Source organism: Arvicanthis niloticus, chromosome 2 (assembly GCF_011762505.2).
Source record: "Arvicanthis niloticus isolate mArvNil1 chromosome 2, mArvNil1.pat.X, whole genome shotgun sequence".
Classification (NCBI taxonomy): Eukaryota; Metazoa; Chordata; class Mammalia; order Rodentia; family Muridae; genus Arvicanthis; species Arvicanthis niloticus.
In genome coordinates this window covers 14,300,121-14,326,288 of record NC_047659.1, presented here as the reverse complement: position 1 = coordinate 14,326,288, position 26,168 = coordinate 14,300,121, and the positions used below count along the sequence as shown (strand labels likewise).

At 38.4% G+C, this 26,168-nt stretch overlaps 1 protein-coding gene across 1 annotated transcript; it reads right to left on the bottom strand.

Annotated features, from left to right (window-relative positions):
- Positions 1–16,791: 16,791 nt before the first annotated feature.
- Positions 16,792–21,062, bottom strand: LOC117703918 (olfactory receptor 1J21-like). Its single transcript, XM_076928230.1, has one exon. The coding sequence runs from the start codon at positions 21,060–21,062 to the stop codon at positions 20,124–20,126; it is 939 nt and encodes a 312-aa protein (XP_076784345.1). The 3' UTR covers positions 16,792–20,123.
- Between the last annotated feature and the right edge of the window lie 5,106 nt (positions 21,063–26,168).

The following is a 26,168-nucleotide window of genomic DNA, read 5'->3' as shown; positions in this document are numbered from 1 at the left end:
ATGCCCTATATAAGAATGCAATATGAATTGAATGAGACTTTTCATGGACCTAAACGAACATAGGTAGCTTTACTAAGAAGCCAGCTTAGGCAGAAAGTTTTTAGGAAAGGAGATATGACTTAGTCAATAGAGAAGAAATTCTGGATCAGGAAAGAGAAAGGAATAGTTAGAAAATATGTCTTAGTAGAGGATTCTACAATATCAGTGCTAACATGGTGTTCTCCATGGAAGCAATCAAAAACTAAATTTGATCCAGATATTCTACTCCCTTGAGGAGGTAGTTATAGGGGAAATTTAAATAGAAGTTTGAAATGGATAAAATTCTGGTATCAAGAGGAAACATAGGTTTGCTGAGTCCACTGAGATATGCCCTGAGCAGTCTGCTATCCCTGGTGGACATCCATTTTCTTCACACCACTCCAACCTCATTTATCACATCTTTGAGTCCTGAACCAAACAGATTACCTATGCAATAGAAGAAATTGATACATTAGTCAAAGAAAATGTTATATCTAAAATGTTCTGGACAAAAATAATACATGAAATCTGGGATACCATAAAATGATGTAACCTAAGAATAACAGAACAAGAAGAAGGTAAAGAGTCCCAGCTCAAAGACACAGAACATAATTTCAATAAAATCAGAAGATAAATTTCCCAGTGTAAAGAAAGAGATGCTAATAAACATACAAGATGCTTAGAGAATACCAATCAGTCTGGACCAGAAAAGAAATCTTCCTGCCACATAATAATAAAAACACAAAATCCAAAGAACATAAAAATATTAAAAGTAGCTATTAAAAATAGGGTACAGAGCTAAACAAAAAATACTCAACAGAGGAAACTCGAATGGCCAAGAATCACCTTATGAAATGCTCAACATCCTTAGTCATCAGGGAAATGCAAATCAAAACAACCCTGAGATACCACCTCACACCAGTCTGAATGGCTAAGATAAAAAACTCAGGTGATAGTAGATGCTGGTGAGGATGTGGAGAAAGAAGAACACTCCTCCATTGTTGCTGGGATTGCAAGCTGATACACCACTCTGGAAATCATTCTGGTGGTTCCTCATAAAACTGGACATAGCATTACCTGAGGATCTAGCTATACCACTCCCAGGCATATACCCAGAAGATGCTCCAACATATAAGGACATATGCTCCACTATGTTCATAGCAGCCTTATTAATAATAGCCAGAAGCTGGAAAGAACCAAGATGTCCCTCAACAGAGGAATGGATACAAAAAATGTGGTACATTTACACAATGGAGTATTACTCAGCTATTAAAAATAATGAATTCGAGAAAAATCTTAGTTAAATGGATAGAACTAGAAATTATCATCCTGAGTGAGTTAACCCAATCACAAAAGAACATGCATAGTATTTACTCACTGATAAGCAGATGTTAGCCCAAAAGCTTGGAATAGCGAAGACTCAACTCACAGACCACATGAAGCTTATGAAGAAGGAAGACCAAGTGGGGATGCCTCAGTCCTACTTAGAAGGAGTAACAAAAAATACCCAAGGGAGCAAATATGGAAACAAAACATGGGACAGAAACTGAAGGAGGGGCCATCAGGAGACCATTCCACCTGGGTATCCATCCCATGTACAGTCACCTAAGCTAGACACTGATGTTGATGGCTGGAAGTGCATGATATAGCTGTCTCCTTAGAGGTCTGCCAGAGACTGACACATTCAGAGAACGATGCTCACAGCTAACCACTGATATGATCAAGGGTTTCCCAATGGAGAACTTAGAGAGAAGACTGAAGGAGCAGAACGTGTTTGTGACCCCATGAGGAGAGCAACAATACCAATCAACCAGATCTCTCCAGGGTCTAAACTACCAGCCTGGAGCACATAGGGAGGGACCCATGACTCCAGGGGTATATTTAGGGGAGGATGGCCTCATCAAGCATAGGTGAGAGAGGAGATTCTTGGTCCCATGAAGGACAAACACAGAGTAGGGGGGAGTTGAGGATGGGGAGAGGGAATGGGGGCAGGGGTAGGTGGGGGCACAGCCTCATAGAAGCATGAGGAGGGGGGATGGGATAGGATGTTTCTGGGTGGTGGTGGGAAGTGGGGTAAGGGAATAAAATCTGAAATGTAAATATAATACCCAATAAAAAAGTAGCAAGTGAAAAAAGACCAGGTAACATACAAAGGCAGTCATGTTAGCATTATATCTACATGCTCATAAAAGACTTTAAGAAATGAAAAGATCTTGGACAGATATCTTGCACTCCTTTAAAACCACAGAGACCAACATAGACTACTATGCCTGGCAAAACTCTCAATAACCCTTGATGGAGAAAACAAGATATTTCAAGACAAATTTAAATACCTACATGCAAATCTACATCTACAGAAAACACTATAAGAAAAGCTCCAACAACTGCATACAAGAAAGCAAAAGAAGTGAGTAATTCCATACCAGAAAAGTAAGAGAAGCATACACACACAACAAACACAACAACAACAACAATATTACCACCACCACCACCACCACTACAACCACCACCACCACCAACAACAAAATAACAGGAATTCACAATCACTGGTCCTTAATATCTCAACATCAATGGATTCAATTCCCCAATAAAAAGACACAGACTTAACAGACTGGATGGTAAAACTGGACCCATCATTCTGTTGCATACAAGAAACACATCTCAGCAATAAAAATAGACATTACCTCAGAATAAAGGGCTGGAAAAATGTTTTCTAAGCAAATGGACTCATGAAGCAAGCTTTGGTAGCCATTCTAATATCTACAATAAATACATTTTCCACCAATATTAAATGAAGGAGACAGGTAATTTCAATTAATACTCATCAAAAGAAAATTCTACAAAGCTGGTATCTCAATTCACATCATATATGCCCCCAAACACTGGATTTTATTACAGAATTCTACCAGACCTTCAAAGAAAAGCAAATATCACTACTCCTCAAACTATTTCACAAAATACAAAGAGAAAGGACACTGCCAAACTCATTCTATGAAGCTACAGTCAACCTGATATCTAAAACACAAACACCCAACAAAGAAAGAAAATTTCAGATCAATTTCAATTTTGTACATTGAGGCAAAATACTCAATAAAGGACTTGAAAACTGAATCCAGGAACACATAAAAACATCACCCATTATAAGCAAGGAGATTTCATCCAAGAGATTCAGGGATGGTTCAATATATGAAATTCCCTCACTGTAACGCACCATATAAAAAACTGAAAGAAAAAATAACACAATCATCTGATTACATATTGAAAAAGCCTTTGACAAAATTAAAAATTCCTTCATATTAAGAATATAGTAAGATCAGACATATAAGGCATACATATAAACATAGTCAACACAATATACAGCAAGCCAATATCTGGCATCAAGCTTAATGGAGAGAAACTTAAACAATACCACTTAAATCAGGGGTAAAACAAGGTTGTCCACTTTCTCCATGTCTATCCAATACAGTACTCAAACTTTGAGCAAAAGCAATAAGACAACTGAAAGACATTAAGGGGATACAACTGGAAAAGAAGACATCAAAGTATCAGTATATGCAAATGATTTCTCAGTATATATAAAGAATCCCAAAAATTCTGCCAGGGAACTCATACACCTGATAAATAGCTTCACCAAAGTGGCTAGATACAAAATTAACTCAAAAATGTTTGCAGCCCTCCAATATATATATGATATATGTATATAGGAAACAACACCCTTCACAAGTAATATAAATAATATTACAATATTATAATATTATACACAAATACTATAAAATATCTTGGTGTTACTCCAACTAAGCAAGTAAAAGACATAAATGATAAGAACTTCAGGTTGCTGAAGAAAGAAGTTGAGGAAGACATCAGAGGATGGAAAGATCTTTCATATTCATGGATCATTAGGATTAACAGTAAAAATGGTTATTCAACCAAAATTAATTCAATGCAATTCACATAAAAAATTCCAACATAATTCTTTACAGATCTTGACAGAACGATTCTCAACAATTCTCAACTTTGTACAGAAAAAGAAAGCAAACCAAAAAAACCCCTGGAGATCTAAAATAATCCTGAACAATAAAAGAATTTCCAGAAGTACCACCATCTCTGATCTCAGAGCAATAGTAACAAAAATTAAAAGATGTTGCTATAGGAACATAGACAGATTGACGAATGTAATCAAATAGAAGTCCCTGAATAATCCTACACACCTAGGAACACCTGTTTGTTTGTTTGTTTGTTTGACAAAAGTGGCAAAACTACACAATGGGAGAAACAGCCACTCCAACAAAAGTTCCTTATCTAACTGGATATCTCTATGTAGAAAAACATAAAAGTCCATATTTATCACTCTGCAGAAAACTCAAATCCAAGTGGATCAAAGACCTCTACTTAGACTGGATATACTAAATAGAATAGAACAGTAAGTGGGGAATAGCCTTGAACTCATTGGCACAGGAAGCAACTTCCTGAATAGAACACCAATGGATCAGACTGTAAGATCAACAATTGATTAATGGAGTGTCTTGAAACTGAAAAGCTACTGTAATACAAAGGACACTGTCATTAGGACAAAACAGCAGCCTACATATTTGGAATGTATCTTCACCTTAACTACATTTGACAGAGGGCTAATATAAAAAATTATAAGGATCCCAAGAAGTTTGAGACTCTATAGCTTGGCCCAGGTAGTGGCACTATTAGGAGGCATAGCATTTTTGGAGTAGGTGTATAAATGTGGCATGGGCTTCAAACCCTCACCCTTGCTGCCTAGAAGTGAAAATTCTTCTACCAGCCTTCAGGTGAACATGTAGAACTCTCAGCTCCTCCTGCAACATGCCTGTCTGGATGTTGCCATGTTCCTGCCTTCTTGATGATAATGGAATTAACCTCTGAACCTGTAAGCCAGCCCCAATTAAGTGTTGTTCTTATAAGAGTTGCCTTGTTCATGGTATCTGTTCACAGCAGTAAAACCCTAACCCAGACAGACATCAACAACCCAAATAACTCAATTTTAATAGGTAGACATAACTAAACAGAGAATTCTCAACAGAGGAATATCCTATGACCTAAAAAAACACTTAAAGAAATGTTCAAAGTCATTAGTCATCAGGGAAATGTGAACCAAAAGAAGTCTGATATCCATCTTACACCAGTCAGAGCGACTAAGTTCAAAAACCTTAAGTGATATAGAACATGCTGCAGAGAATATAGAGCAAGAGGAAAACTCCTACATTGCTAGTTGGTTCGCAAAGTTGTACAACCATTTTGGTAAATCAATTCAGCAGTTGTTCAGAAAACCGGGAATAGTTCTACCCCAAGACCCACTTATACCACTTGTGGTGGTTTGAAGGTGCTTGGACCAGGGCATGGCACTATTAGGAGTTGGAGCCTTATTGGGATAGTGTGGTCTTGTTGGAGGAACTGTGGGACAGTAGGGGTAGATTTTGAGAGCCTCTCCCAAGCTTCCCAAAGAAGCCAATCTTCTGCTTACCTTCAGAACAAGATGTAGAACTTGAAGTTTCTACACTGCCATGCCTTCCTAAATGCTGCCATACTACCTGCCTTGAGCATAATGAACTGAACATATGAACGAATTCCTTAGCCCCAATTAAATGTTCTTTATAAGTGTTTCCTTGGTCATGGTGTCTCTGGTGGTTTGATATGCTTTGACAAAGGAGTAGAATTATTTGGAGATGTGGCCTTGTTGATATAAGTGCTGCCTTGTTGGAGGAAGTGTGTCACTATGGACATGTGTTTAAGGTTTTCATCCTAGCTTCCTGAAAGTCAGTCTTCTCCTAGCTACCTTCAGACGAAGATGTAGCACTTCCACCCTGCATTTATGCCTGAATGATAATGGACTGAAACCATAAGCCAACCCCAATCTGTAAGAGTTGTCTTCGTCATGGTGTCTGTTTACACCAGGAAAAACCAAACTAAGGCTTTTACATCAATGAAAATTCTAAGGAAGAAGTTGGTACCAGGTAATGAGGTAATGCTGTGCTAGGCAGTATCATGCTGTTGTTTGGAGAAATGTGGATTTGGTGACTTTTGGAAGCAGTGGGATGTTTTCAGTTGAGCCTAATGGGTCATCCTAGTATAAGTATGGAAGACATTGGTTCTGAGGGAGAGTTCAACTGTGCAGACCTGGACCAAGAGGTTTCAATAGAGATGGATTTCAGTATATGACCTAGAGACTGTTTTGTGGCATTTTGGTGAAGAATGTGGCTGTTTTACTCTTGTCTGAAGAGTATAATTGAGGATAATATAAAGAGATATACATTAATTGCATTGACAATGAAGTCACAAAAAAAGCCCAGCAGAGAATTTGCTCTCTTATTTAAGTCTCTTGAAGAGCATTTTGATCAAGTATAGCAAGCTTTAAAAGAAAAATTACAAAATGTATGGTTCAATTAATAAAGGAGCACTAAGAAGTAGAATGGAGCTGAATTCTATGTTCCAGAAGATAAAAGAAAAATGGAGTTGTGACATCTGGCAAGATCACACCCAGCAAAGTCTAATGTCTATGTTTTTATAGTTGAATAATAAATGCTTATTTCATGTTAGACATTACTACCTGGTTATTATTTTCATTTGTATTTTTAATTTGAAATGAACTACAATCCAGAAAGAAATGATACAAGCTTTTGATCCAAATCTTGAAGAATAGTAGCCATGAAAAGCTTGGGTGCAGGCTTGCCTTTAATCCCAGAAGACAGAGGGAAGCAGATAACTTAGAACAAAATCAGCCTGGTACAGAGCAAGTTCCAAGTAGGTAAAGTGTAAATTCAGGTGTGGTAATACATGCCCCTTCAATCCCAGCATACAGGAGACAGAGCTGTGCAAATCTCTGAGTTCAAGAACAGCTTACAGAGCAAATTCCAGGACAGCCAAGCTTAAGCAATAAAGGATAAAATAGAACAAGGGGGAAGTATTCAAGCTACAGCAGGCAGTAAAACTTGGCAGCTTCAGCCATGTGGCTCTGCCTTTAGAGTCAAAGTTAGAAGCCACTACTGGTGTCGTGGCCCGAGCTGCCCCACGTTTGGGGGCCCAAGTGTCTCGGACCATTCTGTCAGTGATGAAACCCGCACTGCAAAAAGCCTTGGGGGCTCAATTGTCCTGCACTGTCCCAAGCAGCTCCGGTCGACAGGTTGGGGTTGAGCAAGAGAAAGAGTGATGACAGACACGGGGAATGGAGACCAGACAGAGTGTGATTCAATCCCATTTATTCTTCAGTCTCTCTTCTTCTCTCCAAGTCCCAAGTCTTGAGTTCCTAGTCCCTAGTGCCTCCAAGTTCCAAGTTTCTTCTTCAAAGTGCCAAGTGCCTAATATCTAATAACTAACTCCAAGTTGTTCTCTCTAACCTAATTCCTAGTTCCAAGTTGTACTCTCTGAAGTGTCTGATTCTCTGTTACTCCAAATTGTTCTGAACTCTCCTGTCTGCCTCTCGCCTTTTATATGTCTCACTTCTAAGCCATGCCTCTAAGTCACGCCTTTAATCATGCTCTTAGGTCTTGTCTCTAAATCTGATCTCTAAGTCACACCCTTAAGTCACACACCTTTAAGTCTCACACACCAAGGGAAAATCCTGGGTATCTAAAGCAAGATGTTATCAGAGTGTGCTCAGCTGTTGTAGGCTAATGAAATAAAGTCTCTGGTCAGGGTATATGGCTCAAGATGGCTGCAAGGATGATAGTTGCCTTCTTTCGGCTCCCCACATACTGGGATGTTGGTGCTGGTTAGGTGTAGCTAAGAAATTAGAGGTGATTAAGAAGAGACCAGCATCACTGAAGTAAAAATTCCTTGAAGTATTTTCTGAGAGCATAAAGAAGCTCCATAGATAGCCAAAGTTGTACCTTGTGTGCAACTGACCTTGGTAATGGTTAAGAATCACCCTGATATCCAAATCACCCAAAAGACTCAAGAAAGAAAAAGATCAGAGCAATTCGCCTCATGAGTATTGATTTAAAAAATAAAATACTAGCAAACTGAATTAAAAAACACATCAAAAAGATCATCCACTATGATCAAATATTTTTCAACCCAGGGGCATAGTAATGGTTCAACATATGAAAAATCTGTCAATGTAACTCACCACATATGAAAGTGAAGAAATGAAAAACAAACACAAAAAAGCCATCAGTGAGTTCTGCCCTGTGCCCTCTGCACTCCATTCCACAAGCTACAGGTCTGTCTGCATCCCTGAATGTATGATGACACCTGAGAAATTAAGATGAGATGGCCAAGATCCAATCCCCTACAAACTAGATCTCTCAGAAAGCCCAGCAACCATGAGGTCTGCTTGGGCTCCATCTTCCAGTCAACATCTCTACCTGCATTTCCCAAGGCCTAAAGACATCTGGGACCATCAGGTGATATTTCAACCTCAATTATCACCCTGTAGCTCCTCTGGCAAAACCAACAGCATTAAGGACTAGTTCCACCTTATTCCCTATGCCTTCCATTCCCTGTGTCACAGCTAGGCCTAATTTTAGTGTTTTTATATGCATTGCATCCCAACCTCAGTTTCCCTTACCTCTACTCCATCTAGTCTCCCACCAACACCATCTTTCTTCCCCACATAGAGTCTGTAGTGAGAATCTGGGCATTTTGTTTTACTTAAAAACACAGAGACATCTTAAAATATGTTTTTGCTTTAATTCCAGGTGTGGGATATGAGGCTTTTTCAAATTGTCACAGCAGCTGACTATGACTTGCCTCATTCTCTAATTAGGGACATAATAATTTCTGTGATTGGGTGATGTTTTGAATTCTGGATACAGCTCAGAGGGTATAGAAATGTTGGACCTGAAAAGTGGGGTTGGCAAATGAATGGAACTAGAAAATATCATCCTGAGTGAGGTAACCCAATCACAAAAGAACACACATGGTATGCACTCACTGATAAGTGGATATTAGCCCAAAAGCTGTCAATAACCAAGATACAACTCACAGACCATATGAATCTCATGAAAAAGGGTGACCAAAGTGTGGATGCTTCAGTCCTTCTCAGAAGGAGTAAAAAAATACTCATGAAAACAAATATGGAGACAATGTGTGGGACTGAAACTGGAGGAGGGGCTATCTAGAGACAGACTGGATTGTCCCACCTGGGTATCCATCCCATGTGCAGTCACCAAAGGCTGATGCTGATGTGGATTCCAGTAAGTGCATGGTGACAGGAGACTATGTAGCTGTCTCCTTAGAGGTCTGCCAGAGGTCTGACATATACAGAGACAGAGGCTCACAGCTAACCACTGAATTGATCTTGGGTTTCCCAATGGAGGAGTCAGAAAGAAGACTGAAGGGGCTGAAAGTGTTTTTTGCTCCATGGGTAGAGCAACAATACCAACCAACCAGAGCTCCCAGAATCTAAACCACCAGCCTGGGAGCACATAGGGAGGGACCCATGACTCCAGCTGTATATATAGGGGAGGATGGCCTTCTTAGGAGAGTAGGTCCTTGGTCCAGTGAAGGCTGGATGCCCCAGTGTGGGGAAATTCAAGGGCAGGGAGGTGGGAGTGTGTGGGTGGGTGGGAGCACATCCTCATAGAAGCAGAAGGAAGGGGATCGGGATGGGGGTTTCTGTGGGGGTGGGGGGAAATGAGCAAAGGGGATACCATCTGAAATGTAAATAAAATATCCAATAAAAATACATTGATAAAGCTGAAAAACAAACAAACAAACAAACAAAATACTTCCCATCCAAAAGAAAACCAAACAAATAAATCTAGAGGGACCCATGGTGTTAGTGCAGAATTCCACCAGACTTTCAAAGAAGAGCTTATACTAACACTCCTCAAGCTATGACACAAAATGGAACGAGAAGGAACACTACCTAATTTATTCTATGAGGGCAAATTTACTCTGATACCCACAGCACACAAAGACCCAAAAAAGAAAGAGAACTTCAGACCTACTTCACTAGGAAACATTGAAACAAAAATATTCAATAAATTTCAAACAAACTGAATCAAAGAACGCATGAAAAACGTCATACACCAAGATCAAGTACGCTTTGTTTCATTAATTTAGGGATGAACATATTAAAATACATCAGCATAATCCACTATATAAATAAAGCCAAAGATAAAAATCACAGGTTCATCTATTAGATGCTGAAAAACGCATTTGATAAAACCCAACACCCCTTCATCTTAAAAGTCTTGACAAGATCAGAAATTTATGGCACATACCTAAACATAATAAATGGAATATACAGCAATGCAACTGAGGGCATCAAATTAAATGGAGAGAAACATGAAGCAATCTCATTAAAATCAGGGACAAGGCTGTCAATCTATGCCTGTCTATGTAATATAGTACTTGAAGTTCTAACTAGAGCAATGAGACAAAGGAGATGAGGGGAAAAAATTGTAAAGGAAGAAGCTAAGGTGATACAATTCACAGATGATGTGGTAGTATATACAATCAATCCCCAAAATTCTACCAGAAATCTATAGTTGATAAACAACTTCAGCAAAGTGGCAGGATATAAAATCAACTCAAACAAATCAGTAGTCTTCCTTTATACAAATCAATTTGGCAGTTTTTCAGAAAATTGGACATAGTTATACCTTAAGACCCAACTCTACCACTCCTGGGCATATACCCAAAATATTGTCCACCATACCACAAGGACATGTGCTCCATTATGTTCATAGCAGCCATATTCATAATAGCCAGAGAAACTGGTAACAACCCAGATGCTGCTCAACCAAAGAATGTATATAGAAAATATGGCTCATATACACAATGGAATACTGAGGACAAAATAGATCTTAACAGAAAATAGATGAAACTAAGAAAACATCATTCTGAGTGAGGTAACCCAGAACCAAATGGACATGCATGGTATGTATTCACTGATAAGTGCATATTAGCTACAAAAAAGTTATTAGTACAAATACCCATGATATTCCCCACAGAACATATGAAGTTAAGAAAGATGAAGGCCCACATGAGAATGCTTCACTCTCTCTTAGAAGAGGAAACAAATTAATCATGGAAGGCAGAGGGAGGAAGAGACCTGAGTGGAAGAAGGGAAGGAAGCAGGGTCAGATCTGGTGTTAGATAGGATAGGAGCCCAGAGGTCAAGGCTGATGAATGGAAACATGCAGATGCTGGGGTTGGAGGATTTGAGTTTGTGGTTGAGGAAACCTCTAGAAAGTCCCAGAGACCTGGAATGTGAGAGGCTCCCAGAACTCAATGTGAATGACTTTAGCTAAAATGCCCAACAATATGGAGATGGGTTCTAAACAGCATACCTCCAGAAGGTAGACGGCCCCAGTGCAGGGATGGAGACACCAACCCACCTTCGATTTTTGACCCAGAATTGTTCCTGTCTAAAAGAAATGCAGGGACAAAAATGGAGCAGAAACTGAAGGAATGGCTGACCAGTCACCACCTCAACTTCAACTTCCGATCCTTTCCATGAGAGGGCAAGAAACCCTGACACTCTTACTAATGCTGTATTATGCTTTCTGACAGGAGCCTAGCATGGCTGTCCTCTGAGAGGCTTTATCAGCAGCTGACTGAGATAGATGCAGACACAGCCAAACAATGGACTGAGGTCATGGTCCCCTATGAAAGAGTTATGGGAAGAACTGGAGGAACTGGAAGGGATGACAACCCTATAGGAATACCACCACTGTCAAATAACCTGTACCCAGGGGAGCTCCCAGGGACTAAGACACAAACCAAAGACCATACAGAAGCTGGTCCAAGGCCCCTGGCATATACATAGCTGCAGACTGACTGCCCTGTCTGGCCCCAGTGGAAAAGGATGTGCCTAATCCTGTAGAGACTTGATGCCCCAAAGAAAGGGGATGTTTTGAGGAGGGTACCCTCTCAGAGGTAAAGGGCAAGGGAAATGGGGTGAAGAACTTTGGAAGTGGGGACAAGAAGAATGGCAACATATGTCATGTTAATTAATTAATTAATTAATTAATTAATTGATAAATCACACTGTTTATCACTTGTGAGGTAATTTCTTAAGTAAAGTAAAGAACATAAATCTAACACTTGATTCTCTTGCGGATGACCTAAGATCAGTTCCTAACATTCACATATTGACTCACAACCTCCTGTAACTCTAGTTCCAGTGTTGCCCACTTCTGGCCTTCTCAGGTACTCCATTCATATTATATATATTACATATGTAATACATATATTATATATATTACATATATATACATATGTAATATATATAATACATAATATATATTATATATATAATTTATAAAGTGTATATATAAATATAAAATATTTTTATATAAATATATATAATTTTATGTTTATATATAAAATATAAATTTTATACATAAATATAATTTTTATATATAAATATAAATTTTATATGTAAATATATATTATTTATATATATTTTATATATAAAATTAAATTTAAACTTATTTTTAAAGTTATTGATGAATGTTTTTTTAAAATTTATTCTTTCAGAATTTCATACATGTACACAGTAACCAAGAACATACACGGGCCTTACCAAGGACCCCAGCACATATGTAGCAAATGTGCATCTCAGAATCCATGTGGGTCTCCCAAGAGCTAGAACAGGAACTGTCCTGAAAGTAGTTTCTTGACTGTGGAATCCTTTCCCTAACAGTGCTGCCTTGTCTGGCCTCAGTGGGAAAACATGTTACTAACCCTGCAGAAACTTGATGCACCATGTTTAGGGAATACCCAAGGGATTCCTCACCTTCTCAGTGGTGAAGGGGGGACAGGATGGGAAGAAGGACTCTGTGAAGGGGGATGAAGAGAAGGGACATCATTTGGGATGTAAAAGAAAATTTAAAAATAAAATCATTTGCATACTTCTTTTTCCTATCTAAATATTGGAGGTTCCTCGGAATATTGGAAATAGCTCTACCTGACAACCCAGCTATACTACTATTGGGCATATATCCAAAAGATGCCCCACCATACTAGAGGGACATGTTCTCAATGATATTTATAGTGGCCTCATTTGTAACAGCCAGAAGCTAGAAATGACTCAGACACTCCACAATGAGTGAATGAATACAGAAAATGTGGTACATTTACACAATGGAATATTATTCAGCTATTAAGAAGGAGGGCATCATGAGTTTTGCAGGCAAATGGATAGAACTAGAAAATATCATCCCAAGTGAGGTAAGCCAGACCCAAAATAATATACATGGTATGTACTCACTAATAAGTGGATATTATAAAGAAAATTACAGGATACCTAAGATACAACCCATAGAATTTAAGAACTTTAACAAGCAGAGATGCCAAATGGGGATGCTGTAATCCCACCTAGTAGGGGAAAAATAATCATGGGATGCAGAGGGAGGGAGAGACTTGGATGGGAGAGGGGTGGGGGAAGGGAACAGGAGAACAGGATCAAGTATGAAGAGACAACAGAAGAGAAGTCTGGAGGGCCCATAGAATGAATGGAAATATGGAGCCTCAGAAGGTGGGAGGTGGGGAGACCCTCTAGAAAGTACCAGAAATCTGGAAGTTGACTCCCAGGACTCAGTGAGAGTGACTTTAGAGTAGATAAACAGGACCTCAAGGGGAGGGATGGTGTTACCAATCCACAATCAAAATTTCTGATCCAGATTTGTTCCTGGACAAAAGAACTGCAGGGACAAAAATGGAGAAGAGACTGAGGGAAAGGTGGTCCAGTGATCAGCCCAACTGGGGATACACCTCATGGGGAGACACCAAGGTCTGATACTATTACTGATATTATGATGTGCTTATAGACAGGAGCCAATCATGACTGTCCTCCAAGAGGCCCAACCAGCAGCTGGCTGAGACAGATGCAGATACTTACACCAAACCATTGGATTGACATTGGGGACCTGTATGGTTGAATTAGGGGAAGGATGGATGAAGCAGAATAGGAGGGTGACCCCATAGAAAGACCAGTAGTCTCAACTAACCTAGACTCCTAGGAACTCCAGATGCTGAGCCACCAACCAGACAGTATGCACTAGCTGGCCGAAGGCCCCTGACATATGTATAGCAGATGATTGATCGGTCTGGCCTCAGTTAGAGAAGATAACCTAACTGAAACTTAACTTCTCAGTTAGAGAAGATAAACCCAATCCTAGAGTGACTTGAGGCCCCAGGCTGGGGGGAGGCACGGGTGTGTAGAAGCATTTTTTCAAAGATAGGGGGAGGAAGCATGGGATGATGAACTATGGGAGGGAGAACATGGATGGGAAGGTGGGGAGAAGGCTGGATTGTAAATAAATTTTAAAAAATAAAAGTAAAACAAACCATCCGCATGTTTCTTTTCTATCTAACTAATCCCAGATCCCCCAAAACAAATGCTTCCCACCTTCTTGTCCTATCATATTGTAATAACATGATAAATCCAATCAGTTTTATCTGTATGTGCATACATCCAACAGCTTACATTAGCTCCTCATCTAGGATATGGCCTTGGTAGACCCTCCCTACCTTTCTGCTAGAGTTTTGATATTGTGTAGGTCTTATTCAAGTAGCTACAGCTCCTGTGCATTTGTGCGTGTATTGGCTCTGTCATGTATAGAAGACCATATTTCACAAAACTACTCCTAATCGTATGACCCTTACAATATTTCAATAATGCAAGATACTTGCAATATAAACAGTGGAAAAATATGTATTCCAATACTACATGAAAAGTATAATAAAGTCTAGAATACCATGTATAACAGACAAATATCAAACCAGAATGCAGTGAAAAGATATGATCATGAGTTTCACATATACACAAACTCTATAAGATAATAATGGAAATTATGGGTGACCTAATATTCTACCATATCATTGTGAGATAGTAGCTTTTTGCTGTGTAGGAATATAGGACCCAGGCTTAATTATCCCCAATAGCAGTAAGTGATTCACATGTTTGTTTCTTCCTTTCTTCCTTTCTTCCTTTCTTTCTTCCTTTATCTTTCTTTCTTTCTTTCTTTCTTTCTTTCTTTCTTTCTTTCTTCCTTCCTTTCTTCCTTCCTTCCTTCCTTCCTTCCTTCCTTCCTTTCTTTCTTTCTTTTTATTTTACTTTATATTTTATTTACATTTAAGATGACATCCCCTTTCCCTATTTCCCGTCCCTAGAAAACCCCTGTCCCATGCCCTTTCCTTTTTGCTTTTATACAGTTTTTTAAAATGTTGATCAAAGGATTTATAAGTTTGGTAATGCTCAATCAGAAGCATAACCCAATACCCAACCTAGATATAAAAACTATCTTTGACTGGTGGAGACCTGTGAACATCTGCCTCCATGCACCCTCTCTCTTTCTCTCTCTCATCACCTAGCTTCTCCTCTCCTTCATCTTCTCTCCTTACTCCATCTTTTCCTCTCAGTACTCCTTCCCACTTAGCTCCTCCTACATACCATGCTTCCTGTTAAAGTAAAACTTTTCTCTCAAAATACAATTAGAGCATACTTATTCCTAATTGTACCAGTGAGGTACAAGATAGTCCTAATACCCAGTCCATCATTTTGTTGACTAACCAGAACCTCTGTCATCTCTTCTAACTAAAACACTTACTTTTGACTTGTTCTGAGAATTGTATATTGCAGGATACACAGCCTTGGCTTATCTACACATGTTTCTTTATAAACTCCTCTGGAAATGAGAGTGTCCTCTTACCTGAAACAACCTTGTCCCTACCCACATCTGTACAAGTAGTACAAGAAATGTAGATGAGAGTGAGCCATCCACCTATGTTGCAATCAAATGATGCCTTACATTATTAAAGAATAGTTCCATAGTAAAGAAAAGTGGGCAGTAAGTTGCCATTCATTATTTTTGTAAAAAAAAAAATAGAAATTTGTCATTTACCAAGTATCATCTGAAACATAACATAATAAGAATTCTCAGGCACCCAGGAGTGATTTTAACTAGTACAGTTTTCAAACAATATAATTATTTTAGAGATGTTTCATGTCTCTGAAACTTTACATGGTGTCCTTAAAACCTTTTATCCCACACGCCATTTTCCCCTCATGATACTTTGATGAAAAAGACAGCCATTGTCTCATATATTTGAGTGACTATTCACAAGTTAGTGGAACTATTGGGGAAGGAGTAGGAAGTCCAGACTTGTTGGAGGCCATTATGTCACTAGGAATGGGCTCTAAAACACCAAAAGTGCATTGCTATGTCAAATTACTCTAAAAATATAAATAATCCCTAGATAAATACTATCTTTTTGTAAGAGATGCCTTGGTTGTTGTGTCTCTTCACAGCAGTAGAACACAATGAAACACTACTATTAACAGCTTGTATTGGTATGATACATCATTTTCATTTGAACTAATATTAGCTTATAATGATTATAATGATTTACTAAAGCTTGCTTAGTGCTCAATCTTTTATTCTACAGAGTTGAGTGTTTGTTTTCCCTTTCTATCCATTTGGATTTGAAAAATGCATAGTAATATTTATCCAAAGTTACAGTGTTATATAAAAATATTTTCTACCCTAAAATCCATTTTTCTCAAACTATTCATTTCTCCATCTCTCTATAGTAAAGCATTAAGAACCAGTGATCATGTTTATTGGTTTTATTATTTTGCAGATACCATGCAGAAAAACCTACAACCTTTTCAAACTGGCATCTATTAATCTACTGTAACTTTATTTTTTTCACAGTCTACTTTTAATGATGATTCTTAAATGCTTTAACATCCCTTCTAGCTTGTGGTGACCCAAAAGAAGTAGTGGAAAAGAAAGGATACCAAGGAAGTATACCTATTTAGAAATATCTTTAGAACAAATTCCACCTGCATTCTCAGCAAATCAGCAGTTCAGTTCACAGGTCAGCAGCTGCAGCTCAAGAGTAAACACTTCTTGCATATACCAGCAGTCCAGTTCAGTAGTATCAGGAGAGCAGCAGCAGTGGCACAACCAACAGGAAGAGCCAGGTCTTAGACAAATCAGCAAGAGAAAGCAGGAGGAATTTGGATCACCAGAAATGCCAGGAAAAGTTCTCAGCTGTGCCTCTTTCAACAAAGAGAAGATCAGTGAAGTCTCAAGACCAGGTATTGCACAGCTAGATCTATAAGTAAGCCTAGCATGGCCTCCTTCACTGTCCATCCAGTCCTATTTATACTTCCTCCAAAGGTCATGTGTCCATGGGTCTTGCCTCATCATGTTCTTGTCTCAGCATGTGAATCTGTCTCAGCTGATATCACTCTGCCAATGGCTGGAGTCCAAAGAAACTACAAGAAGATGCAGCATATCACAAGATGGGTGCATTTCTCACTATGGAGTCCTGACAAAATGAGCTCAATTATGAAATGTAAGGTGGACAAATACATGTGTGTTGTTAGTGAAGTATCCTTCATCACATGTCGTTTCATGTGCTTATTTTGGCAGAACATTCTTTTACCTGTGTCTGCTTCAGCAAAATGTTCCTTCACTTGTGTGCTTTAGCAAAACATCCTTTTACTTATATGTCTGCTTCATGAAAACACTCCTTCACATGTTTGCCCCAGCAAAACATGATCCAACACTTTCCAAAGAACCCTGAAGTTTCCACTTCAATCTATTTGGCAGAAAAACTTAGCAGGTGATGGTTAAACTGAGTATACATATACTTTACAGTCCACAATTCTCTGAGTGTTCAGTTTACAAGATATCCTGCATGTATACTCTAAATATACATAGAGAAATGCTTGTAGTGTCTTTGTTTTGAGAATGAAATCAACCACTTTTGTCTTAGTTATTTTTCTGTTGCTTTGATTGAAACATCACAGCCAAGGCAAATTAGAAAACAAAGTTTATTTGGGGCTTACAGTTTCAGACATGTCAACTCTATAACCATCATGGTGGGGAGCATAGAGGCATCAGGCATGGCACTGAAGCAGTGGCTGAGTGCTTGTATACATGCTTCACAAGGAATATATAAACAAACCAACCCTGGAAATGATGTAACCTTTTGAAACCACAATTCCTACCCCTAGTAACAGACCTCTTTCAACAATGTCATATCTCCTAATCCTTCCCAAACTGTTATATGAACTAGGGACCCAATATTCAAATATATGAGCCTGTAGGAGCCATTCTCATTCAAACCACCATAAACTGAAAGCAAAACTAAGGGAGTTCTCATCTTGAAGTGGAGTTTAAAAATATAGAGTATTTTTGTCAATGGTACACAACAAAAGGAACATGTAAAAAAATAAATATAGACATTTATTTTATAAAAAAAAAACAAAGCAAATCTCTAGACCACGTAAATTTAAACACTGTTCAACTGTTAAAATTCTAAGGTAAATATTGAAATGGACAGGAAACTGGTTAGCTTCAAGAGAAAATATGATAAAACTGAAGCGAGAATGAAGGAGCATCAACAATACTGCCAGTTTTCTACTATCAAAGTATAGAAATTAATGAGTATAATATTAAATATTATTATTAAAAGTGAAATAAGTATAGGGATTCAAACACATCAATGAACACAGCACATATATCTAAGCTATATGTAGCTTATATCACTTGCCTCTTTCCATATTATTTCTAAAGCTGTGTAATAACTAAATAAAATGTTCAATGAGTGTATAAAATATTGCTTCTTCTAAAAATAATAATTAGCAGAATTTTAACACACTTGCACATATGCACACACAGTAGCTTAAGTTCTGCTAAGTGCTAGCTGAGCAGCATTTAAGGAGCCCATAAATTCTCCTGTTCTACTTTACTGACACATCTGTCTTTCTGTCAACTACTATCAACTGAATAAAGACTTCCTGCTTTGCTCCAGAACAGAAAGCAAAACCTCTTCATGTAATGTGAAATTTTTGTAGTTGAGCAAGTAGCAGTCTTTCTTGCTACTATAATAAAATATATTTAAATTAAACTGCTCTGAAACCTGCTTGAAGTTGGTTCAAGAGTTTCAAACTTCTTGATATCTACCAAGCCATTCTTCATCACCCACTCAGTAAAGCAGAGCATGGAAAAACTTTCCATAACCACAGCACCCCCTGAAGACTGATGTCACAGTCCTGCCACTAGGTATGATGCCTCAGCTTATTCCCTCTTCCCAGGGCCTTCAAGCCACACAAAGGGCTTGTTCTTATCCTTGTTCTTATCTTTTACAGAGAACAGTTTCATTTTAGTTAGTGACTGGGGCCTTTCACTTGGCAAAAAAGACAATGAGTTGAGTACCTGATTACCGCCACACTAATAAAATAATAAATATTTGAGAAAAAATGGGTAAGATTACAAATAAAATATGTAAGAAATATAGGCATAGGTTGGTCAGTAGGTGCCAAACTACAGATAGGCAGGAAAAATAAGAGTTTTCATATATTTCATCTGTAGTGATTATAAGTACTATACATTACCCCAAAGGCAAAAATAAAAAAATTCATACTAAGACACAGTGGGTATTAAAAAAAAGTTACTATACTTTTTATTTGAACACTATGAAACTATTTACATGCCTGAAAACATCACATCATGCCCCATAAATATCCACCACATTTGAATGTTGACTACAAAAGGTGAAGGGGCAGAAAAGATGGTTGTGTGATTAAGAGTACTAACTGCTTTCCCAAGAGACCCAGGTTTAATTTTCAATATATGTATGGTGGCTTACAACCCTTTATGCCATGTCCCAGGGGATCTGACACCCTCTTCTGAACTGTGCAGGCACTCAACACACACATGGCACACAGACATACATGAGAGCAAAATACCAATACATACAAAAAATGCTAATATAGATATAGAGACACTGCCAAAAAAATAAGACTACATTATAAGATTAAATACATATAATCAACTTAAAAGAAGTTATATTTTCATCATCTTCAGAGAAGAAAAGGATGTTTTCTATGAAAGTTATATACCTCTCCAATAAAACGGCTTGGAAATGATTATATAAATAATTAAAATGTGTGCAAATCAAAGAAAATATGTAGAATGTTTGGGAAAAACCTTCCCAAGATGACAAGATACTGAATGTCAGCAAGAAAGTTAAATAGAGAAGAAAACTGTGCCAGGAGAAGTGAGTGAAGGAAAAAGAGCCATGTGAAGATTCCCTGACAGAGAACAAAGGATGAATGGGAGAAGAGAAGAAGGAAGCAGGGATACTAAGACAGAAGACCACACACATCACTGTGAATGCAGTCTCCTGCTGAGTGTATTTCTCAGTGCTCCTTTCATATCCCGATTCCTCAGACTGTAGATAAAGGGATTCAGCATGGGTGTGACCACAGTGTACATCACAGCCACTATGACATCTTTATCATTTGTGTTATTAGATGAGGGGACAAAATACAGTGCAATTATGGCTCCATAGTAGAGAGAAACCACAGAGAGGTGAGAGCCACATGTGGACAAGGCTTTGCAGATTCCCTTGATGGAGGGTGTTTTTAGAATGGTGACTCCTATACGGACATAAGAGACCAGGATACATATGAATGGTGGGATAGTGACCATAGTACCTAAAGTAAGGATGAGCAGTTCATTGATGGTAGTGTCTGAGCTGGACAGTTTCAGCATGGCAGAGAGGTCACAAAAGTAGTGTGGGATGGTATTGTTTCTAAAGTGAGATAGTCGAGCCAAGAGAAGGGTGTGCACAAGGGCATTTGCAGAGGACAAGGCCCAAGACACAACTACTAGAAAAATACAGAGGCTCTGACTCATGATGGTGGTATAGTGCAGAGGGTGGCAGATGGCCACATACCTGTCATAGGCCATGGAGGTCAGAAGAAAGCTGTCAAGATCAGCAAAAACTATGTAAAAATACATCTGTGGAATGCACCCAGCATATGAGATGGACTGACTGTGTGTTAGCATATTCATGAGCATCTTTGGAGCTGTGACGGATGAGAAAGAGATGTCTGTGAAGGCCAAGTGGCTGAGGAAGAAGTACATGGGGGTGTGGAGGTGAGAGTCCAGCCTGATGAGCAGGATGATGAGCAGGTTCCCCAGCACTGTGGTCAGGTACATGACTAGAATCAGGGAAGAGTACATGCCTTGGTCTTCTGCCCGAATGGGAAGCCCCAGGAGGATAAACTCAAGCACGGTGCTCTCATTCTCTCTCCCCATGATCTTCTTCTGCTGTGAATGAAAAAAGAAATGGAAAAGAAAGAGAAATGATTTTGACTATTACATTGTTTAAACATTTTGTGCATCACCAGCACTGAATATAAAATTAATTTAAACCACTTAATACATCTATTTTTACCTAATATGGAGATTTTTGTCACAGTAATGAGCTGGTGATGGTTGGTTTTGAAAGTGATATATAAAGAATGTGCCCACCTTGAAAATAACTGAATGTTTCTTAGAGGTAAACAGTAAAATATCAGAACAACTGTCAATTCAGGCCTAGTTCCTCCACAAGTTGCCTTGATTTCACCAAGACAATTTTTGATTCAGGAAACTGTATGTAAATTGGTACCAGCAAAAAGAAGAATCAACAAGATTTTAATGGCCATTCATCTCTTTTAAACTTCCTTGAATCCACTTGCCTAATGCTTTTTTTCCATGAATTAAATCCAGATAGTGGAACTCAGAGAGCTTTTTTGGATCTGCAAAAGAATAGACTCTGGGGAATTAGTGGAAGCAACATGTGCAGATGGTCAAAGCATGTGACCAGGAACAGAATAAAGTACACCCCTTGATCCTCTGCCCAAATGGTGAGCCCCAGGAGGATGTGTCAACTATATATAGACCAATGACAGGTCACAAAGTGCTATGAGTTCTTCCCATAATAACAAATTCTCAATGTGCTCATTCTTTCCTCACTTTTCCTAGGTTAGATAAATTGACTCTGATTCCATGTTAACATCTTCAGCTCAACCATAGGCATCTCAAACAAGTCAAAATATCTACTGAAAAATATTTGACTTTCCCACCACCTCTTAGAGCAGCCAAATTCCTTGTGTTTTTCTAGCAGAAGCAAATGTCACCTGCTTTATTCTGGCTTTTTATGACAAAGAAAGATATTTTATATGTGTTTCCCACCCATTTTCTCTGTAGCTAACCTGGCATTCCTTTCTTTTTTACATAATCATTCTCCATCATTGTGATCAATCACTAAACAATAGTAAAAGGAACATGATAAAATTAGAATTGATATCCTAGTGGCTGATATATTTCGTTGGTAATGTTCTATTGGAAGACTTTTTTAGTGGCCAGTTGTCTATGTGACTAGAAGATGTCTACTTCACTCTTTACATTTTTCAAGCATTAACTAAGTTCCCCCAACTCAACTAATGATAGTCAGGACAATCATTAAAATGCCAATGCATCATCCATTTCACTCTGTAAAAATATAAGATCACATGACATTGCCTGAAATTAATTATAATTAATTTTGTATTTATTTCTACATTAGTAGTAATTAATTTATCACCATGAAAATGCTAATTATCTATATGTGGATAAATTCATTCTAATATTTTGTTACTTTGAATACTATTGCAATAATCAATATTCTCTTATGTTATTTTATACAGTATATATAATATATTTAAAATGAATTTAGAGAAATAGACATTTATAGTTTTGATAAAATATCAGGTCACAAGAGGACAAGAGGATGAAGAAGCTGATATATGTTCTATGAGGAGTCTTTAATGGCAGAACCTACATAGGAAGATTGTAAAAATGGGTCACTAGGTAAGTGTTTGGAATGAGAGTTTGGAAGAAGAGTTTGGAAAGAGTGTTAGGAGCTTTGAAAACAAGGAAAACCCAAGAAAATGACCAACCACAGAAACATAAAGCTTGGAGAAAATATGAGGAGCAGCCAGATATATAGTATATAATTGGCTATGATGAAAAAGTTTTCATTTGTTCAAAGAACAGTAACATGCAAGAAAAATAAAGTAGCAGAAAATAGGAAATTTCATGCTCGCTGTCATGTTAAAAGCTGATTGTAGAAGCCATTTACAATACCTGGAATATGAACATTGGGGCTTATTATGCAAAAAGTCACAGATATTTGGGAAGAAGTTGGATGAAAATAAAAATTGTGTGTTAAAGTTTAATGTAAGAAATAAAGATGATTTTCCAGCTTTCTTTAAAAATGGATAATTTTTTAAAAAATATATCCTATGAAGAGGTCTTTGAGGAAGGGAGTGCCATTTCATCTCAAAGTTTGAGCAGATTTTCAGTGCATGGTAAGTTACTGTATAGAAAACTGTTTGCCATTTGATGGTGTGATCCTTGCTATTTGAAATATATGCTGACCAGAGAGATGGACAATGAGAAAAACAGACAAAAAGAGAGAGCAACAGAGACACAGAGACAGACAGAGAGACAAAGAGGGAAACTCAAATATATGCAGTGATACAGATGAGTGTACATTCTATGTCTTATCAGATAGTCTAACTTACCTGATAAACACAGATATCTTTAGCCAAAAAGCATGGGAAGCACTTCCAGCTATCTCCAGAAGAACACAATGTAGTGAAACTGCTGGATCCTCTCAAATGGTCATACATCCATTGCAACAACCAGAAGAACAATTGTTTGGACTCAGATATGATAAATACACAAACATATACATTGTCCACATTTCAGTGAAGTCTGTGTGAGCTATAATTTTGAAAATTATATGGATAACCTAGGGTGTAGTCTCTGTCCCCAGATCCAAATTAGAGGCATACAGGATAAAATTGCATCATTGTCATTGACTCCCCTAGGGAAAGAACCTTTGTTGAAATAGGCAGAAGTCTCCCTTCACTCTTGAAAACTAATTGTAGCAACTATAACAAGATTCCTTAACATTTTATCCTGTTTAACACATGACCCCCGTGATTACTTGACTTGTGTTAACAAAATATATTCATACACAGACAGAAAAGAGTTGAAAACAGACTTTAACATAATTTGGGGGATAATAATTCAAAACAGGCTCATTATCACAATCAGAGATAGTCAATCTCTATAATAATAGGGAAAGACTTTTGGAATATCTGTGGAGTTTTTTCACTGCATATCAAGATACTGAAAATTTACTCTTGAATGTGTTTTTCATTATTTGCAACTCTAAGCAACTTCCAACAAAGAAATAGAGTGGTATTATTTATTATTGAAAATATGCATTCCTAACAGCTGTGTATTGTAGCATTAGATGTATAGTCAACTATATTTTCCCTGGTACAATTAGGGGCAGATTAATAACTGTAGCAGCCTTGCTCATAAAAGTATAAAAAGTCCAACAACAAATTTGATTTTTAGTGTAAGGAATAATCCAGATGAATAATATGGAAAAAACAGATAAAAAGAAAGCTAATGGTGAAGGAATTATAAGTCCCTTAAACAGTGCCAGAAAATATAAATATAAAAACAATAAAACCAAACAAAAATACTTCTACTTGAAAAAAGATGCTTATAATAAAGTAATGAATATTAAATGAGATGATTAAAATAGGTCCCTAATCCAATGAAATTAGTCTTTTTCTTAGAAGAGACACCAGGATGCCCTTCCCATTCCCCAAACTGAGGCCATAGCAAGCATACTGCAATTTGTAGTCAGTAAGATACTAACAGGTTTGCATCATCAGAAGGTAGCAGAGAAAAATTGCGTTGATCTTTTGGTTTTAATTTCTAGCTTCAAGAACAGTGGGAAAATGTACTCCCATTAAGCCACCCTGTGGTATATTGTTATGACAGTGCATAAAAATTAAGTTATGTAAATCTGTGTTTATAAATAAAGATGATGACCAGAGATTTCCTGCTCTTCAAGAGATCTCTCAAATTAGGAGAAGTCCAGATAAGCTGCCTGCCTGCAAAACTGCCCCACTCTTAACCTCTGCCCATCCTATTCTAGTCACGTACCCTCCTACTCTCCACACCCCAGACCCCAACTAGACAGAGATTCCCTCGTGTAACAGACACCAGCCTGATGTAAAGATTCCCTGCTCTACTAGAGACCAAACAGACTGGGAATATCCCAGGTAGGCTGCCTTCTCCCTGAACTTCCCTATTATCTCACCATCTCAACCCCCCACACCATATCCCCAGTTTCTTGCCCTCCTACTTGCTGTGGCCCCATCCCTAACAGGGACATAGAATCCCTGCTCTAGTGGATATCTGGAAGTTGGGAGAAATCCAAGTAGGATGCCTGTCTGATACACTCTCCCACTCTTGGTATTTGCCTTTGCTCTCCCCAGTTATCCACCCTTCTAGTTGCCATACCCCAGCTCCCCCAATTGGGCAAAAAGTTGCTGCTATACCAGAGACCAGCTTAGGGTAAAGAGTCTCAGCTCTACTAGAAGCCTTTGCAGACTTAGAGATGCCCAGGTAGTCTCCCTGCCTACCTGACTCTTCCACATCTCATTACTTCAGCATCCCCCCCACCATATGCCCCTGTCCCGTGCCATGTCCCAGCCACCTGCTGGGCCAGAGACTACCTACTATGTCAGAGAACAAAGAGATTAGATGTCCATGTATGCTGCTTGCTGAACAGAGCCATGGCTCTGGCTGTATATGTAGGGGAGAATGGCATTGTTGGTCATAGGTGTGAGAGGAGATCCTTGGTCCCATGAAGGGTGGATGCCCCAGTGTGGGGGAATTCGAGGGTGGGGAGATGAGAGTGGGTGGATGGGTGTGTGGGGGGAGCACATCCTCATAGAAGCAGGAGGAGGGGGATGGGATTGGGGGTCCCTGGGTGGGGGGGGAGGAAATGGGGAAAGGGGATAACTTCTGAAACTTAAATAAAATATCCAATAAAAATTATAAAAAGAGAAAATGATGCTTCTGACAAACTAATGAATATTAAAGACAATACTTAAAAGTTCAGTGTTTATCTCAAAAGAGTTACCAGAATGCCCCTGCCATCCCTCAGATTGAGGCCATAGCAAGCAGACAGCAGTCTGTAGTTGGTACAATACCGACAGGAGTGCACTATCAGGATGCAACAGAGAAAAGCTTTGTGTTAAACCTTTGATTTTTGAACTTTTAGCTTCCACAGCAGTGGGAAAATGTAATCCCATTAAGCCACTTTGTGGCATATTGTTGTGACAGTGCATTCAAATTAAGCAATGTAAATATCTGCTTATATATAAAAGATATGAGCAGAGATTCCCTGCTCTACTAGTAGCTTCACAGACTGGTTGAAGACCAGGTAGGCTTTCCCCCAAACTTCTCCTCTCTCACTATCTCAGTGACCCCATCCCTAGTCCCTTGTGATGATGATTAGAA

Coding starts and splice junctions, on each gene's coding strand:
- LOC117703918 (XM_076928230.1), bottom strand. CDS start 21,062: ATGGGGAGAGAGAATGAGAGCACCGTGCTTGAGTTTATCCTCCTGGGG.